Source organism: Mustela nivalis (assembly GCF_964662115.1).
Source record: "Mustela nivalis genome assembly, chromosome: 18".
Taxonomy (NCBI): Eukaryota; Metazoa; Chordata; class Mammalia; order Carnivora; family Mustelidae; genus Mustela; species Mustela nivalis.
Genome location: NC_139037.1, coordinates 1,742,452 through 1,759,724, shown reverse-complemented (window position 1 = coordinate 1,759,724; position 17,273 = coordinate 1,742,452). Strand labels below are relative to the sequence as shown.

At 65.3% G+C, this 17,273-nt stretch overlaps 2 protein-coding genes and 1 long non-coding RNA gene across 10 annotated transcripts in view; 1 reads left to right on the top strand and 2 right to left on the bottom strand.

Moving 5' to 3' along the window:
* JPH3 (junctophilin 3) overlaps window positions 1–7,869 on the top strand; it is a 67,918-nt gene extending 60,049 nt beyond the window's left edge. The window contains exons 3-5 of the mRNA XM_082711458.1: window positions 1,673–1,797; window positions 3,728–4,626; window positions 6,365–7,869. Of these exons, the coding sequence (XP_082567584.1) occupies window positions 1,673–1,797; window positions 3,728–4,626; window positions 6,365–6,445 (1,105 nt within the window). The 3' untranslated portion in view covers window positions 6,446–7,869. The remainder of the gene's footprint in view (window positions 1–1,672; window positions 1,798–3,727; window positions 4,627–6,364) is intronic.
* Window positions 6,408–13,941, bottom strand: LOC309853506. The gene is made up of 2 exons (XR_014305765.1): window positions 13,482–13,941; window positions 6,408–8,786 (listed from the first exon to the last, which is right to left on the bottom strand). It is a non-coding gene; the product is annotated as an uncharacterized lncRNA (long non-coding RNA).
* An 828-nt stretch (window positions 13,942–14,769) lies between these two features.
* Window positions 14,770–17,273, bottom strand: part of KLHDC4 (kelch domain containing 4) — a 44,601-nt gene continuing 42,097 nt past the window's right edge. For all 8 annotated transcript variants that reach the window (XM_082711536.1, XM_082711541.1, XM_082711540.1 and 5 more), the window contains 3 exons: window positions 16,489–16,891; window positions 15,713–15,811; window positions 14,770–15,527 (listed from right to left, as the gene is read on the bottom strand). In XM_082711536.1, coding sequence (XP_082567662.1) covers window positions 15,505–15,527; window positions 15,713–15,811; window positions 16,489–16,891 — 525 coding nt within the window. In that variant the 3' untranslated portion in view covers window positions 14,770–15,504. The remainder of the gene's footprint in view (window positions 15,528–15,712; window positions 15,812–16,488; window positions 16,892–17,273) is intronic.

Genomic DNA, 17,273 nt, shown 5'->3' with positions numbered 1-17,273 from the left:
TACTGCTTGACAACAGGGTCACTGTGGCAGAGCCCGCCAACCCACGGGGCATTCCGGGTGATCTGCACCGTTTCCCAGAGCCTCACTCCACCACTGCGCTCGTCTGGGCTCGCGCCGAGAGGAGCACCCCTCCTAGCCGGGCCGGCGACTGGGCCTCGCTTGTGCGTCTGTTCAGGCCGCGGGTCACAGTCTGGTGAAGCCCGTGGACGTGGCTGGGGAGGGACGCCAGGGGCCAGGACCACAGCCCAGGACCACAGCCCAGAGGCTGGGCAGGCAGGGACGGAAGTGGCTTCTCCGGGGCTCCTGGCAACCCCTGGCACGCAGGGAGGGTCCCGGGCAGCGGTGACCACTTATCACGTGATCGGTCCTTGTGACACGCGGCCCGTCTCAGGGACAGGCTGTGGCACATCGGTCTCGCCGGGGTTGGGAGGCGGCGCTCTGGAGCCAGGGTGCCGGGCCAGTAAGAAGCAGCGGCTCTAGCCCCGTCCCACCGAAGGGGGTGGGTCTCTTGTGGTCCTGCAAGGGGCACCATGGGGTGGTCCTGCTGGTGGGTGCAAGGCAGCGTCCTCGCTGGGGGGCGGCGTCCTCGCTGGGGGGCGGCGTCCTCGCTGGGGGGCGGCGTCCTCGGGGCGGGGCGGCGTCCTCGGGGCGGGGCTGCTGGCACGTGTGGAGGAGTCTCCCGGGTCGTGCCTGAGCTTAGCGACTCGAGGCCCCACACGTGAGGTCAATGCCGCTGGCATCCGTGGGACCAAGGGGGGAAACCGAGTCACAGAGAAGCATGTCTGCTCCGTAGGGCAGTCACCCTGAGTTAAGAGCCAGTGGGAGCTGGGCCTCCTCTCTGGGCAAGCCCATGGGACGTGGATGTGATTCCTCTCGGCATCGGGAGGCCGTGCTTCGTGCGGACTTGGAGAAAACTCCCTGGCTCTGTGCTGGTCTCCGCAAGTACGGGGCCTGTGCCAGCAGCTTCCACAAGTGCTGGGGACGGGCAAGAGGGACCAGCCACAGCATGTCAGCCCTGCACCCCAGCATCCTTCCCCAGGGCCCCAACGGGGCCACGTGAAGGACAGGGGGGCAGAGGCACTGGGCGGCCCCGGCAGCTGCTGGGCTGGCGCTGTCCTGGGAGGCAGGTCTGGCTCTGACACGGTGTCCAGCACGGCCAGCCGGTGCCCGCCCTGGGCCCGGGGAAGGTGCCTTCTGTTCCTTATGCCCTTGGACCTTCAGACAGCCGACTGGTCCGGGCATCTAGCCTGCCCCATTCCTGCTCCAGAGCCCGGCCAGACACTTGCTCACCCCACACGTGGGGCCGGGCGCAGCTGCCCCCCACTCCTCCTTCCCGGGCAGAGCAGCCTCAAGCTCCCGCTTGTGTCTGGAGGCTCAGCGATGAGGCGGCTGTGGGTTCCGTTCTCTGGCGTGTGGACCTGACCCCGGGGGGAGGAGGGAAGCTCCTTCAACAGCACCTGCGGCTCGCCTGGGCTGAGAGCTCTCCTGTGGGCACAGACGTCCGTCCTCCGCCAGGCCCTGCCCTCGCTAGGGTGTGCCCTGTGCCCCGAGGCACTGGCAGGCCCTCGGGCCGGCTACCCGCTGGGCGGCAGGTGGGCCGCAGAGACGAAAGCCAGCGGCCCTCCGCCAGGCTTCCGCCGCCCTGACCGCCCGCCCTGCCTCCCCCTGCCAGGACTTCCCACTCCCGGGCCAAGGCTGAGGCGGCCCTCACGGCAGCACAGAAGGCCCAGGAGGAGGCGCGCGTCGCCAGAATCACTGCCAGAGAGTTCTCGCCCTCCTTCCGGCCCCGGGAAAACGGTGAGTGCACGTCTGCCCGGGGCGGGGGGGGGCCTCCCTCCGGCGCCCGCGGGGCTGCGAGGCCACAGCAGCTCGGACCCCCGCGCCCCACACTCTGCACTGCTCCTACTCGCCGGGGGGCTCTCCAGAGGCCCCTCCGCACGCTCTCCCGGCCCTTTCCGCGCCCGGGGTCCTAGAGCTTTCTACTGAGCCACTCTGTCCCGTCAGGGGCCTCCGGCCTGCTGAGGAACTAGGGCTTCCGTTTTTCCACTGCGTGACCGTCGCAGGGGACACGTGATGGCTGGCAGGGAGGGACAGCGCGGCTCTTCCCCAGGGAGGCGCTCCCACCGGGCCCCTGCAAGAGCTAGCCGCCCCCGGAACAGCGGCCAGACCCACGACCCTCCTCCTTCCCTCGGGGAGCCCCGTCAGCCCCGACACAAGCAGGGCCAGCCAGGGGGCCTGCAGCAGGGTTAGTGGCGACCAGAGGCCGGGGAGGCCCTCGGGCAGGACTTGCCGCCCGTCACCCCCTCCCCTGCCGCCCGTTCATCCCCAGCACGGAGCTTCCTCCACTCCTGGAGGCTCCAGAGCCAGGACAGGTCGGGGCCCAGAAGAGAGAAGCCGCTGTTCCCAGACCACCCCAGGCTCTCCTGGAGCCCATGGCTCTAGGCCTCGCTGGGACGGGTTCTGGCCTTCTGGGCAGCCCAGAGACGCCAGGCCTGCTTTCAGGAGGCGGGAGGACCTGAGTGGCCTTGGACCTGCCCAGAACCCACGACAGGGCACAGGTGTTGGAGTCCCACTGCCATCGCCGCCCCGTTTACCCTGGTCATGACGGTGACGGCCCCAGGAAGGGCTTGTGATCGGGAACGGGTCTGGGCTGAGCATCAGCTCCCGGCTGGTGGCGCTGGCCGTCGAGGTGCTGGCGCCGAACAGGAGGGCACAGGCCTCCCGCAGTGTGCGGAGTCCACACGGCAGTTGGACCGGCCACCCCCTGGCCTGCCCACGGGGCATGTGGTGTCTGGGGGTGCCCTGGCCCCGAGGACGTCGCCAGCACAAGTAGAACAGGTCAGGGCCATGATCTTTGGCCTCCTGTGGTCGGGCACCCAGTGCCTCTGACCCTGTGCTTGAAGGGGGTGCACTGCCACCCCAGCGTCCTGGCCCTCACATGCCGGATGGAGTGCACAAGGACTAGGGGGTCGGGGGGACTGACCATTTGGCCCGTCACTCACCAGTCTCGAGAGCCCCACTCCCCAGGGCCCATGGGCCTCCCTGTCACCCTTCCACGAGCAGCCAGGCGCCCGAAGCTGGTGCTTGTGCTGCTCACGGCCCCGTCTCGGAACCCCCAGACGCAAGAGGGGGACCCTGGGGCTGCCACGTGCTCGGCGGCAACAGCACCACGTGCTTCTCCCTGCCGGGGCCGTGGGGCCCGGGGCCCCTGCAGCCCTTCCTGCCCCAGCTCGAAGCCCCAGCAGAGAAGTGGAGAGGGGAGACCACCCGTTCTACACACTGCCCCCGGGGAGGCCCCGAGACCCTGCTGAAGGCTGCCCGACCCCGGAGCCTTCCTTCCACTTTCTGGAGGGAACTGGGTGGGGGACGGGGGACCCGAGAGCAGGGACCAGTCCAGCGCACACGCTTGCATGTTGAGGCCTGGGTCTCCCGTGTAGCCGGGGAGAGGGGTGGGCAGCCCAGAGCCTCTGTTCACTGCTGCCCCTGGGGAACTGGTCATCCTCCAAGTGCCCTTCGGGTGGGAGGCTTGGGGTTCTACGCAGAGGGTTCTGGGAACCACCGTGCCTGCACCCCACGGGTGAACGGTGAGCGCCCTGGCCTTGGTCACTGCCCTCCAGGGCCCAGGCCCAGTCCTGGTCTCCTGCGCTCCTCTGGTAAGATCAGGCCTCCTACGACACAGAGGGTCTGAGTAACCCGACCTCTGTGTGCTTCCTGCCCCTCCATAAAGGGCTCGAGTACCAGCGGCCGAAGCACCCAATTTCCAGCAGTGACATCGAGGTGGCCTCCACGGGGACGCCCCTGCAGCAGGAGAGCCCCGAGCTGTACCGCAAAGGCACCACCCCCTCGGACCTGACCCCCGACGACAGCCCCCTGCAGAGCTTCCCCGCCAGCCCCACGGCCACCCCGCCCCCGGCCCCTGCCTCACGGAACAAGGTTGCCCACTTCTCCCGGCAGGTCTCGGTGGACGAGGAGCGAGGCGGGGACATCCAGATGCTCCTGGAGGGCCGGGGCGGGGACTACGCCCGCAACAGCTGGGGCGAGGAGAAGGCCGGCGGCTCCAGGGGCGTCCGCGGCAGCGCCCTCCGCAGCGGCCAGCCCGCGGACGACATCCGCTGCCGGGGCCCGGGCCACAAGCAGCCCGGCAACCCCAAGTGCCGGGAGCGACGGACGGAGTCACCCCCGACGTTCTCCTGGACTTCGCACCACCGGGCCGGCAACCCTGGCTCCGGGGGCGCCAAGCTGCTGGAGCTGGATGAGGAGAAGCTGAGCAACTACGAGATGGAGATGAAGCCGCTGCTGAGGGTGGACGCGCACGCGCAGGAGGCCCAGCCCCAGAAGAGACGCTACAGCAAGGGCGCGGCCTGCCGGGGCCTGGGGGAGGACCACCGCGCCGACGACCGGGGCTTCGGGGCACAGAGACTGCGGTCCAAGTCCCAGAACAAGGACAGTGCCCGGCCGGCGCCCTGTGCGGAGCCCGCGGTGCAGAGGCTGGAGAGCCTGCGGCTGGGGGACCGGGCTGAGCCCCGGCTGCTGCGCTGGGACTTGGCCTTCTCCCCGCCCCAGAAGTCCTCTCCGGTGGCCCTGGAGTCGGACGAGGAGAATGGGGACGAGCTCAAGGCCGGCACGGTAAGTGGTCGCCGGCCGCTGGCGAGGGGGTGGCAACTTTTTCCCGAGGAAAGGGACCCTCCCCATAGGAAGCCTCTATGGGGGCCAGAGTCCCCCTTCCTTTAGAACCAAGAGAGGGTCACTCCCAGGCTTGACCCTAGCAGTGAACGCACTTGGACCATTCTGGACGCTCCCAAAAGAAACTGGGCCATAGCAGGACCCTGTCCTCCCCCGCCCGGGGCCCAGGAGGGTCCTCCCCTGCCCTGGTGAGGAGACCTTGCCGACCTTGGGTTCAAGGACGGTCCCGTGTCTTGGAGAAGAGCACGGACGGTCAGCCCGAGCCACTGGGGCATGGGGCTGGGAACTGGCTCCGGACTGTTTGGTCCAGGCCACACCTCTCACTTGGGGGCCAGGCGCTGGGGTTCTCCACGAGGCCCACTCTCACGGGCAAGATGGACAGAGCATAAAATTTGGTGAAGGCGTCCACACCGAGCGTCCCTCGCTCGCAGAGCTGCAGCCTCTCTGGCTCACGCACCTTGGGAGTTAGCCACATGGGAGCAGCCGGGCTCCAGGTCACCGGGGGCAGAGGGCTCATGGGTTCAGTGATGGGTCCTTGTATGTGCGTTGGCCTCCCATGGCAGGCAGTCTGGAGCTTAGAACGGAGGGCCCTAGGCTGGACTGTGGGGCCGGGTGAGCTCTCACACACAGGAGGGACCTTCTGGGACCCTTCAGCTGGAGGCTGCAAACCAGGGACAGACATTGCTGGCACCCCTGGCCCGACAGCCTCTCAGCCCCAGCCCGGGCTCACACCCCTGCAGGCTCCATGCCATAGCCTGTAGCACCCACCCACGAGGGCCTGCTTCCCTGCCCCTGGAGGGCCACACTCCTGCCCCACGGGGCACACAGCGCCCCGGCCACCTCTGGGACCCAGCAGTGTGGCCGGGCAGGGTCAGTGTCCACGCCTGTGCCCTGCAGGAGTGGCACCGTCCGGCAGGTCAGGGGCTTCCCCTGGAAACCACTGTGAGCATCTGGTGGACGGGCCGGCTCCTCCGTGCTCCTGCTGCCCCGTGCCAGGTCCCACCAGAGCGCAGCCCTGACTGCCCCCTGGGGCAGATTAGCTTGCGCTCACAGCTCCGTGTCCTGTCCCAGCAGCCAGAAACATGTGCACGCACGTGTGCACGGGGCACGTGTGGTTATGGTAGGAAGCTAGAAGATGGACACGGGTGGGAGACAGGGGAGAAGGTTCGACCCGTGGCCTCCTTCCCTATATTGGTGCTGTAAGATGAAGCCCCGGGGCGGGGGGAAGCACCTGTATTTCCTCCGCTGACCCCCGCCCCCGGGTGCAGCTCAGGGGCCTCTGCTCCCCTCAGCACTGAGGCTCCGAGGACAGCCAGCCCCAGGAGGGGTCGATGCAGCCTCCGCCCCAGGGCCAGCAAAGGCTCGGCGGCAGCCCACGGCTGCACAGGGACAGCAAGAGGGGCGCGAGAGCAGCTGACGGGTACGCCTGTGCGAGGGCCTGGACGGCAGCAGGGCTGGGGCCTTGGCCCTCAGGCTGGGGCCTTTCTGGGTGGGCCACATCGGGAACCCCGGGGACCGTATTTTGTCCCAACCACAGAGGACACTTACTTAAGGTGACCCGGTGCTGGGAGGGGGTTCCAGGACCAGTCACTGGAGCCCGGGAAGCAAGAGGACTGGCTCCTGGGGGGGCGGGGGGCAGGCTGGGTGCGGGCTCACCTCTCCTGTCCCCCTCCCGCTGCAGGGCTCCGCCCCCATCCTCGTGGCCATGGTGATCTTGCTCAACATCGGAGTCGCCATTTTGTTTATTAACTTTTTCATCTGACGGGATGTCACGTTAGCAAAGACAACAGTTCGTGTACAAAGGGACGTGACCCACGACAACCGGGAAGGATCGCGACTCGGACGGCCCGACCACACCTTCTGAGTCTTTTCGCAGAACACGATTGGGTATTACTCACAGTTTGCCTTTTTTTCTGGGTAATGTTTTTTGGATTTTAGCCAAAATTCTTTGCTTGTATAACACGATGCTGTGTGGCATGGCAGAAGGAGGCCAGCACCCCGACCCTCCAGCTTGGTGTGGAAAGAAAGGGATCCCAGCAAACCAGTGGCCACAAACTAAGATGGCCACCGTCCCGCCGCCGTCACACCCCGCCGGGACGGGAAAAGGAGGCAGCCGGACGAAGACCCCTGCGCGTCCAGCTGTGCCCGGCAGATCGGGAAGCAGCTGCTGCGAGGCTGCGTGTGGGAAGTCTGCTACCTCTGCTTTTCCTCCGCGTCCTGGAAGAGCAAGCGAGTGACCCGGGTGGGCGCGGCGGGGAAGAGGGCGCGCCGACCCCCCCACCCCGGCAGCAGCGGGGCCTCGGTCGGAATCTGTGCTGTGTACCTGAGCAAGCGGGGACCTGCCGCCCCTTCCCGTCCAACCCCTGCCCTCGGCTTCCTCTGGCCTTCACGGCCAGGCCAGCTGCCCACCAAGTCTGAAAGCAAAGTCCTAATACTCCTGCCTCCGACCTGCCCCACCCCACCCCCACCCCGCCCCCCAGGAAGCAGGGTTGCGGAGGAGCAAGAGGGCAGGGAGCACTGTGGGCTCACGGAGTGTGGCATCTGTACACGTGGCGTGCAGAAAGTGTGCCCAGGCCCCTTGTCCCCCTCAGACGTCATGGCAGTGATGCCATCCTTTCTCGCGGTCACTAAGCACATGGGTTCTCACGTCTCTGTCCTGTGCCGGCCGCCACTCCGCACCCCCAGATGTGCACACTCCTTCCAGAGGCCACATTCATGCTCTGAAGCTGGTCTGGTCCCAGGACAGGAATGTGGGCGAAACCCAGTGGCTTAAAATTCCTGAGCAGTGGTGGCCCGTCCCCTCCCCGTCCCAACACCACGTTAACTGGTTTCAGTCAGTTCTGCCTTCTCGACCGGCGTCGCTCCGTCCTCCAAATGAAAGAACAAGGTTCCGGAAGGTTTGGCGCCCCATGGTCCTAGCGCCGGAGCCAGCCCCGGCCCGTGGGTATGGACGTGTCTGTGGGGCACGGCCACGTCCACACGCAGGCCGCCGCGCTCCCGCATGGGACGGTCCTGACCGTGAGCTTCCACAGCCGTCCTGGACACAGCCCGGCTATGGACTCTGCCTTGCTTTGCTTATGTCTAGCTGTTTCTCTGCTACCTTTCGAGCAGATTTCTTTACTACACTGCACTGGATTGCTATATTTTTAAGCAGAAATAAACTCCAGATTAGAGCATGTTCCAGTTAAACCCAGCATCGTTTGTTCCGTCCACATCCACGCCCCCTTCCCCCACCCTGTTTAGTCGGGGGGTCTTTCCTGGGGGCCCGGGGCAGAGGAGAGTGAGGATCCGTTAAGAAATACGCGGCTGCTGACGTTGCTTCCTAACGGGAAATGACATCTTTTTGCACATCTTACCTTCCGTGCTTTCTGCTCGGACCCGAGGTGGACCAGAGACTCCGGCTCCTGGCGGCTCAGAGCCTTCTGTGCTGGGACGTGGGTCTGAGAGTTCTGTCTCTGCCTCTTGGCAAAGATGACAGACTTCCGTACATTCCAGGGACAGCAGGACACAAAACGGGGCCTGGAGCGGCAGGTTACACGCACACGCACGCACATGCACGCGCGCTGGCCTGGGAGGAGCAGAGAAGTGCAAGCCGCCGCCCCATGCCGGCAGGTGATGTCATGACGAGGAGCTCGTGTCCCAGCACACACCGGCCCCGAGACCCCAGCCCTGACCCCACACGGCCCAGCCTTCCCTGCACACCCAGGGGGCTCCCCGTGGGTTCCACCCCAGCCATGATGTCCTGGGGCTGAGGGACTCCAGAAGCTGCTTCTTCCCTGGCTTCCCAACCGATTAGGACCAGGCAGCTTGGCAGTCCCGAGCGCTGCTGCTCGCCGGGCTGGCTTCTCCTCCTGGCTCAGAGCCTCCGGCTCCCCCAGCGGGTGCCGGTCCTCCCCTGGGGCCAGGGAAGCTCACCAGCTTCTCTCCCGCACGCTACCGGAGGGCGCGCACGCAGAGCTAGACTGGGCCCCACGGGCCCGTTGGGAAGCACAGGTGAGCAGGTCAGGGCTGGCCCCCCGTAGCTCAAAGCGCCGACACGTTTTAATTACTCCCAGAGCAACCTGGCGAGAGTCCTTTTCTCCCATGACAACGTCTTCCACACTCTAGATGTGAAAGCCAGAGGCAGAGAAACTGAGTGACCAGAGCCCCCCGAGCCCAGGCCCATGGGGGGGTGGGGCGAACAGGTCCCCGGTCCATGCCCAGCTCCTGCCGCCACACCCTCCCCGGCTGGGAAACCTGCACCCACAGCTCACCCCAAAAGACCTAGGAAGCACACTGCCCTCCGGGTCCGCAGGCGCGCTCGTCTGTGCGCTCAAAGCACCTGCTGCGTTACCAGACGCCCGAGGAAACTTACAAGGCGGCTGTGCTTTCCGAACCCTGCTCAGTGCCAGTGACGTGCTTGGAACAATGTCAAGCACACGGAAAGTCACCCACATGTCTAAGCTTCCCAACCATTAGCACACGGGATTCCAAAGACACAGAGCAGGGATGCAGCACAGGAGCCTAAGTGACCGGCAGGGAGAGGACGGCGGTGGGGGAAACTTCCGGTAGCCACAGGACAATACCCATTGCCAAATCGCTGTCCCCAGAAGTCCACAACCACAGTTACGGCCGACAAGCTCGCGTCTGTCGAAATGACTGCAAGGGCTGTGCGCACGCACACACACAACTGTAGGGTAATGGCTCCCTGCCACCTGACCAACCCAGACTCCCCCGCAACGCAGGAAGAACACGGGCAGGTCCCCGCAGCCCACAGCCACCCCTCGGGAACCGCGTCTGGTGCCCACACCAAGAGGGGACGCAGAGGGCAGCCCCACATCCTGGTCCTAAAGGTGCTCCCTTTCCCTTTCAAGAGAATCCCTATTTGGACAACCCATTAAGTGGGGACAATCCTCCCCGCTTTAAGCCAAGGGACGTCACCGAAAGCCCCAGAGCAGGGACGAGACGCTACATACAGCCCGACGCAGACGAACATCTGGGCACTGACGCAAAGTGGTTTCTTGCATGTTTTAGTTCAGGTGTTTCAACCACCTTTTCTCACCCCCTCCTGAATCAGCACCAGTGCTGGGGTCCCCCTTGAGGCAGGTCTCACTTGCACCCACGGGGGGACACGCTTTGGACGCCCACGGTGCCTTCCTCCAGGAGCAGGGGCTCACGGTCGAGGAGCGCCAGCCTCGGCTCGGATGAAGCGGACTTTCCTCGACTCCTGCAGGTCTTGTCTTCCGGTTTTTCTTGCCTTCGGTCTCAGAACTTATCATAAAGGTGCCTACGAGATTTTCAGCCTCTAGTCCACAGCCGCACGTGCTGTCGGGCCCCCCACTCCACAGCCAGCACGGAGGAGCACGGACGTTTTGCGTTTCTGTGGTGTCCTGCCTCGGACAGGACCTGCCCAGGTCAGTCCAGCACAAACGAGAAGCAACAAGACCAGAATCCCAGATGAGAACTAGGAGTAGGGGTGATGTGCTCTCGGCAAACAAGGGGTCTTGTTAGTTTCCCCCTGCCCCGGCCCGGCCACGTGTCCCACGCTACTGCCAGCAACGACTCGGAGCGTGACCTGCCCCCGAGACCCGTTCCCAAGAAGTGTCGCTCACAGCCTTAAGAGCATCAGGAAAAAATGCAGCTACCTGAGCTCCAAAATGGAAGAACGACGCTGCATTTTTCCAGTCCAAAAGCTCTGGGAGCCAAGGGTCGCAGGCACTGAAAGCGTCTGAGGAAGGTTGGGGGCGGGGGGGGCAGCACTGGGCACCTCGAAAAGCAACAGACAGAAGACACCAGCTCGCGTGCCCCTGGACGCGGAAGACGGCTGCGGCTTCTCCCCAAGAGCACCCACCAAGGAGAAAGGGTGCCTCTGCATGAAACCCCAACATGGAGGTGCCTGAGATACAAAAGGGCAAACGCGTCATCACAGCTTGTTCCTCAGCCTCCGAGAAGCAGGCGGCCCAGCCGCGAGCAGCCCAGGACCCGTCGGGGTGTGCGGCCGAGACCCCAGGCTTCAGGGACGGCCGGGAAGGCAGAGAGCAGCACACTCACACCTACCTCACTTCGGTCTGCGCCCACCGCTCCCCCCGCCGCACACCCGACACACAGCTCACTGCTGCGTCTGCGCACGCCCGCCCCGGCTGGGCCGCCACTGCGCGGGGACACAGGGACGGAGCAGCCCGAACCCATGAAGGGCAGGAGGCCCCAAGGGGCAGCGGGACAGGTGCTGGCGGGGCCCCTGCCCCGGTGGTCCCTTGCACGCCTGCTACCAAGATAAGAGATGAGCAGGCTGCAGCGCCCCAGTCCCTTAAGATGAGAGTCACCGACAAGTCACAGAGGAAGGGCTTTCCACCACGAGGCCAACCGCGAGGCCAAGAGCACGAAGGGCGTCTCCCTCCCTGACACCATCAGGCACGGGGCAGCCCACACCACGCAGCCCAGCGCTCCTGAGCCAGCGGCACCCACGCCACCCGCCTGCGAAGGGCAGGAGAGCAGTCGGGGGGAGGGCTGCCCTCCAGTCACCCGGCGGGGCTTCCCCGCGGGGCGGGGCTCGGGGAGAAGACGGGTCGGGGCGCAGGCGGCGGGCATCCGCGGCTCATGCGTGGCCGGGGTCCCCCTGACTGCAGGGCCGACCCCGACAGCCGGACTCGGCTCACCTGCACCGCCCACCGCACCCAGAGAAACGAGGCCCGCCGCAGCCCGATGTTAGTCCCAGCGGCCCTCACCGCGCCGGGGAGCGGCGTGTGCGCACCCGCCCTCCCTGACAGAGATGCCTTCCCGTGAATTCGAACCGCAGTCGGTCTCAGTCTGCATCTCCCTCTCCCACGCTTCCCCCCGGTGCATGTGACCGTTACTACCGTGCGATCGTTTGTGCATTGACAAAAAGGGAATGTCGACTGTGTTTCTGATTTTTCTGACCGATGAAGCAGCTAAGTATGTTACCTCGCTATTTTACCTTTTAGCCGGAAAATAGCTTCGTCACTCACAAAGTGAAAATTAAGACCTTCTCCTTCATGAATGTAACACTCGACGTCATACCGTTATGTATCGCGCTCTCTGAGAGCAAGGGACACTGTCAACATTTACAGCACTTTTGCTCCTTTTAGTAATAAACGTCATCATGTGAAAACTCTGGGTCCCCTGCATTGTGTCATTATAGCCCAGGGTCTTCACTGAAACCTCATCAAGCCCACATTTTCAGAGAAATGGAGTTCCTTCCCGGGGCAGAGCCCGTGTTGCCCCGACGGCAGCCCGGCAGCCTCGGTCCCCGGCGGAACGGCTCCAGCAGCCCAGCTCAAAGCGCACCCCCCACCCCGCGCCAGGGCCGCCAGCCGCACCCACTCCCCTCCACAGGCTCTTCTCCAAGGGCCTCACGGAACCTCTGTGCTCAACCTAGTTGGATCTCGCTTTTCCTGGGGGGGCCCGCGAGAGCGTTCCCGTCTGAGGGTCCCTCCCGGTCCAGAGCCCTGGCGCACGGCTGCCGAGCTCCACAAGCAGGTCTGGTCCAGAGGGTCCCACGCCCACTCAGCACGGGGAAACCAGGCCCAGTGCGGCCTGTGCCCACAGAGGCTCCTCAGGCCCCAATAGCTGATGTCCACGGCCACTGGCTGCGTGGGTCGGTGCCTTAGCTTCCCGCGGGACACCACGGTCAGACCGCTGGCGGAGGCCCAGGCCCCGCCTGAACGCAGCACTGCCAAGGCTCTCACGAAACAGAAGCGCAGATGCCACTGCTGTGTACTCGCGAGCCGCCGGGGCCGGTAAGACAACATGGGCCTCTGGTGGCCGAGGCCTGCACACAGCCTTCCGATTCAGAGCACGCAGGAAAGCAGCGGTCACGAGAAAGCTCCTTCAGTGCTCAGGGAAGCAAGCAGTGGATGGCAGTGGGTTTCTAGATCACGCAAGCCAAAGAGAGTCACGTCCCCCAGGCCCCGTACTAGGGAACAGCTGCCCCTCCCCAGCCCCCAGGCAACACTGTGTCGCCTCCTCCTCACTCCAACACACGTGGGGGAACTGGTTCCCAAGTGGGAGCCTCACTTGGGTCACCCGATTTAAACCCAGCCTTATGCCTGAACTCCCCTGGGTGGCAGCCTGAGGTCCCTTTGAGCCCCGGGGGACAGCCCTGACGAGACCATCTGTCACCAGCAGGCCCTGGGCAGCCTCTAGCCCCTCAGTGTGTCTCTACTGCCAGCTAGCCGCTGACTCCCCTCCTGTACAACTTGATAAAAAACCCAAAACGTGTCCAACTTCAATAAATACCACTCTTCCAGTCTTAGAGAGAAATGGAAAAACACTGAATGTAAGGACGTTTGTTCCATTCAAGCCAACCCCAGAAATCTACCCACTCTGGGCAGCCCTTTGGAACCCGCCTTCCTGCAACATGAGCCGCCCCGGGGCTCGGCAGAAGTCTTCACACCCCAAACCCCCCACGCCCCCCAAGGAGCTCTGCTGGCATCCAAGACGGCACAGCCGGCGGAGGAGCACCCTGCGCGAGAGGCACAGACCCAGCAGCCGGGTCGCGGCACGGGGCTCACCAACAACTCAGCCAGCCGAGGAACAGACAAGACAGGGTGTAACCGCAGGCCCTTGCTGACCCGGAGCACAGCTGTTTCCAGCTGTTCTGGCGCCAGCAACAAAGGGAATGGGGGCCTTGGGCTTCGTAGCAGCCACTCAAGCCCGTGGTGGCCATCAGGGTGTCCAGAACCTTCTGTGGGGCACAGCCATCACTGACAGACAGCAGGGCAGGCGTGCGGGGTCCTGCTCCTGGGGGGCCCCTGCCATCCCAGAGCGCACGGCCACCTCTCCGCCCGCCCTCTCCACACCTCGGGTGCGTCTGTCTGGAGTTCCAGTCTCGGCAATGTGGCAGCAGGGGCGGCTCCTTCTCCAGAAGCTTCTTTATTCATCCTGTCAGTCCACTCAAACTGAGTGTTCCAGCAATGACCCTACGGACATGACGGCAGAAACAGACTTGTTTGTGCACAGTTTCTTCAGCGGGGCTGGGACTTCTCTCTCGACTGGGCTGACTGAAAAACAGCCTCCTCCCTCAGACCTGCTCTATCCTAGAGATGATCGGATACCCTGGTCTCTGACAACAGAACGCGGAGGCACAGCTGACAAGCTCTTCGAGGACCTCCCTGGAAAGCAGACGCACAGCCGGGGCCGAGGGCCACATGTCAGGAGAGGGCACAATGGGCGCCTGGAGGACCCGGGAGGTCCCGCACCCCAGGTCCGGCCTCCTAACAGCCGTGCCTGAGGGCGTCCAGCGGGACTGCACCCCGCGCGTCCGAGCGGCCAGGGGAAGGGGCACAGACACATCCCTGGGGCCGGAGCGCTCAGCTTTTCCACCAAACCTGCCCCACATCGACTGGAAGGGTACTGTGCTGCCCGGCCCCTGGCCTGGCCTCTGTGACGGCCTGTGGCAGACGCTACAGCCAAGGGACAGCTTCCGATTTCTATCTGCTAAAAAGCCCCCCAGGCTCCGCTCCAGAGGCTTGCCAGTCTGATGGGCCAAGGTCCCACTGTGGAAGCTGCCGGGGCTGAACAGGGGAGGGGGGGGCGAGGGGCTCCTTCTGCAGCAGGTCAGCCCTCAGCCCTGCACGAACACCGTCGGGCCAGGCCCCACTCGGCCACAGGCGGCAGCGCCCCTCTCGTCTGTCCGCGTCCAGGCAATGCGGGACGGCCCACCCCGGGGAGCGAAGAGGAGCCGGCCGTGTCACTAATTCTAGCCACAGGGGACACTGAAGATGAAGAAAGGTGCCCGCTGGGACTCCAAGGCCCAACTTCTGAGCCCAACCACACAATGAGAACCGGCCTCCAGCCACACGGCCCGGAGCCCACCAGGGTGAACGTGCAGACGCCGGAGGCTGCCACCGCGGTGACCCCGCGCTGCATGGTGCCGGACAGCACCACCACGTGGAGACGGTGGAGTCCCGGAGCCCGGGCCTCCCGTCCTGCTGTCCCTCTGCCCACGACAACTAGAGCCTGCGAGGGAAAGCGCGCAGGGCGGTTCGAGCGTCTCCTCCTGAAACCCGCGGCGGGGCAGGTCTGCGGAGTCGGGGACGGTCCCTCCAAGGCCCGCGCACAGCCAGCGGCACAGAACACGCACAGCCGCCCGGCCAACACAACTTTATTTCGAAGCCCGGCGAGACACAGCGTGAAGGTGGCTGGGGGGCTGCCACCGACGACTTCCAGAAATCACAGCAGGGCCCGCAGGCCGACGACGCGGCCCCTCGTCTCACCGCAGGGAAACCACCCACCCCGCACCCCACCTTCTACCTCGTCTTCTAGGTGCTGCCTGCAGCGCGGGGGCCCCCGCCGGCACCCCCGGGGACTGCACGGATCATCACCTCTGTCGCGGCTTCGCCCCAAGGCTGGTGTGCTGGCAATCACACCCAGTCTCGGTGACACTGAGGGGAAGGAACCGCATCTCGCTCAGATTAACTCCAGGTGTCGCCGTGGGAGTCGTTACACAAAGCGTTTGCCACGGCATGGGCGGCTCTCCTCTCGACGTGGGGCCCAGCGTCGTCCAGAGGGAGCTGCGCCCGCTACTGCTGGGGCCCGGGCAGGCCATGCGCAAGCTGCTCGGCGGGCAGCACCATGCGTGTGGGAGCAGCTCCGTGGGACAGGAGGGGACAGGAGAGGCAGGAGGGGTCAGGAGCGGGCAGGAGGGAAGCACATCGAGCCCAGGATGGAGGCCCGGGTCAGGCAGCTCCAGAGGCCCCCGCTCCCCGCGCGGCAGTGAGCACGGGAGCGCCCCGGGCACAGCCGTCTGCGGCGAGGGCACTCTCCGGCTCCGTCCGAGACACCAGCGCGCCGCACTCCACACGGAAACGTCCTTTCACAGACTTAGGCGTCCCCTGAGAGCGCGCCTAGGAAGCAAAACCAAACTTCACTGCAGCCGCAGTAAAGCACCAAAGTCTCTCGTTGCCAGTAAAAATCAGGACTGTGGGAGCCAAGCGACCTCTGAGGTCTGGGTCCGGCGTAGGGCACTTGGCTCTGGAGCGGTGCGGCCACGGGCCTCCGGCACCCCTCGCCGCACGCCCGCCACACTCACCCCCAGCCTCTGCGCCGCTGTCCTCGTCCCCGCCCTCGGCACTCGCGCCCTCACTGCTGTCCTCTTCGGAGTCTGTGTCCTCCAGCCACTCCTGAGCTCCTGGAAAGCAAGAGCACACGTTCTGAGCGTCAGCGCGGTGGGGCCGCCTGCTCAGGGGACTCGGTGTGGACGCAGCTGAGCCCCGGCACCGCCACATGCTCGGAGGAAACGCGTTGTCTTTCGGCGTCCGAGCCGAGGTGGGTGAAGGAGACGGACCGGCAAAGACATGAGACCGCGTCGACTCCTCTCCCGCTCCCCGGCTCTAGCCTGGTCTTGCGGGAAGACGGAGGAGTCTCAGAGCCATCGAGTAACTTTCCCCAAAAGTGTGAATTTTAACTTTATTCCTAGTCTCCAGCCTTAAAGAAAGGAGCAGCGGCTTGCGTCCAGCAGCTGCCTGTGTAGGACGTGGAGGTGAGGGACGGAGCAGTGCGGACCAGAGCAGGGCAGCCTGGAGGCTCCCCCATGTCACAGCTGGGAGGCGGCTACCCTCGGAGCAGGGGCTCCGGGAGGTCTGTGTTCCTACGTCGCCTCTCGGAGCAGCGCCAGGACAGATGTGAGGCTCCTCACAGTGCTAGAGCCGGCGGCCCACCCACTTCCGCCCCCAGGAAGGGAGACGCAGGTGGGCTCAGTGGCCCAGGACAGATGGGGGAGGGCTGCTTGCAGGCAGAAGTGGCAAAGGCGCTGTGACAGGGTCCCCAGCCCACCATGAGGAGGTGCGTCCCTCCGCCCTGGCTCACCCGGATCCGTCTCCACCAAAGCCGTCCACTCCTGCATCTTGTGCAGGTCCAGGCAATACAGGTCGCCAAGCGTGACCTGGCGGTCACCTGCCTCGAACATGCCCCCGTAGAGGTAGAGCCGCCCGTGCTTCACGGCCAGCATGGCGTTCGAGCGGGGGCTCGGCCCCACCACGGGGCCGCCGGCGTTGTCAGGGCTGTCCTCCTCGCCAGACGGCGGCCGTCCAGCCGAGCCCGGGGCAGCCAACGTCTGTCTGATGGTGACCACAGTCCCATCCTCTGTGACCACCTCTCTGACCACCTCCGCGGGCCCCTGGGCTCCAGCCCCCCCACACTCCTGCTCGTCAGCACTTTCGGGCTCTGTGGTTTTGCCCCGCCTACGTTTCCTCTTCTCTGACTTAGGTCCCTGTTGATAAAAAGCAAGGCCATGTGTTTTACCCACAGACAGCAGGGAGCAGGCACCGTCCTCAAGTCCCAAGGGGGCACTAGGCCACACCGGAGAAGCCCCTGCTGCGGTTCCGCCTGGAGGCCCGCAGCCCCCGACCGGGTGTGGCCCCCGAGAGAAAGGCAGAGAGGCCCAGGCGTCCAGACACTGGCCGCACGTCTACGGGGTCTGCTGCAGAGGCTCTGCAGCCACAGTGAGTCCCTGCTGGAGTGGGCCGCCGACCCCATCCACACTCATCTAGACCTGAAGCCCCAGGGGGACCCCACTGCGGGCACGGCCACCCAGGGCCCCACTGTGGCGTGGACGGATGGAGCACCCACGGGGACGCACACACCACGGGACC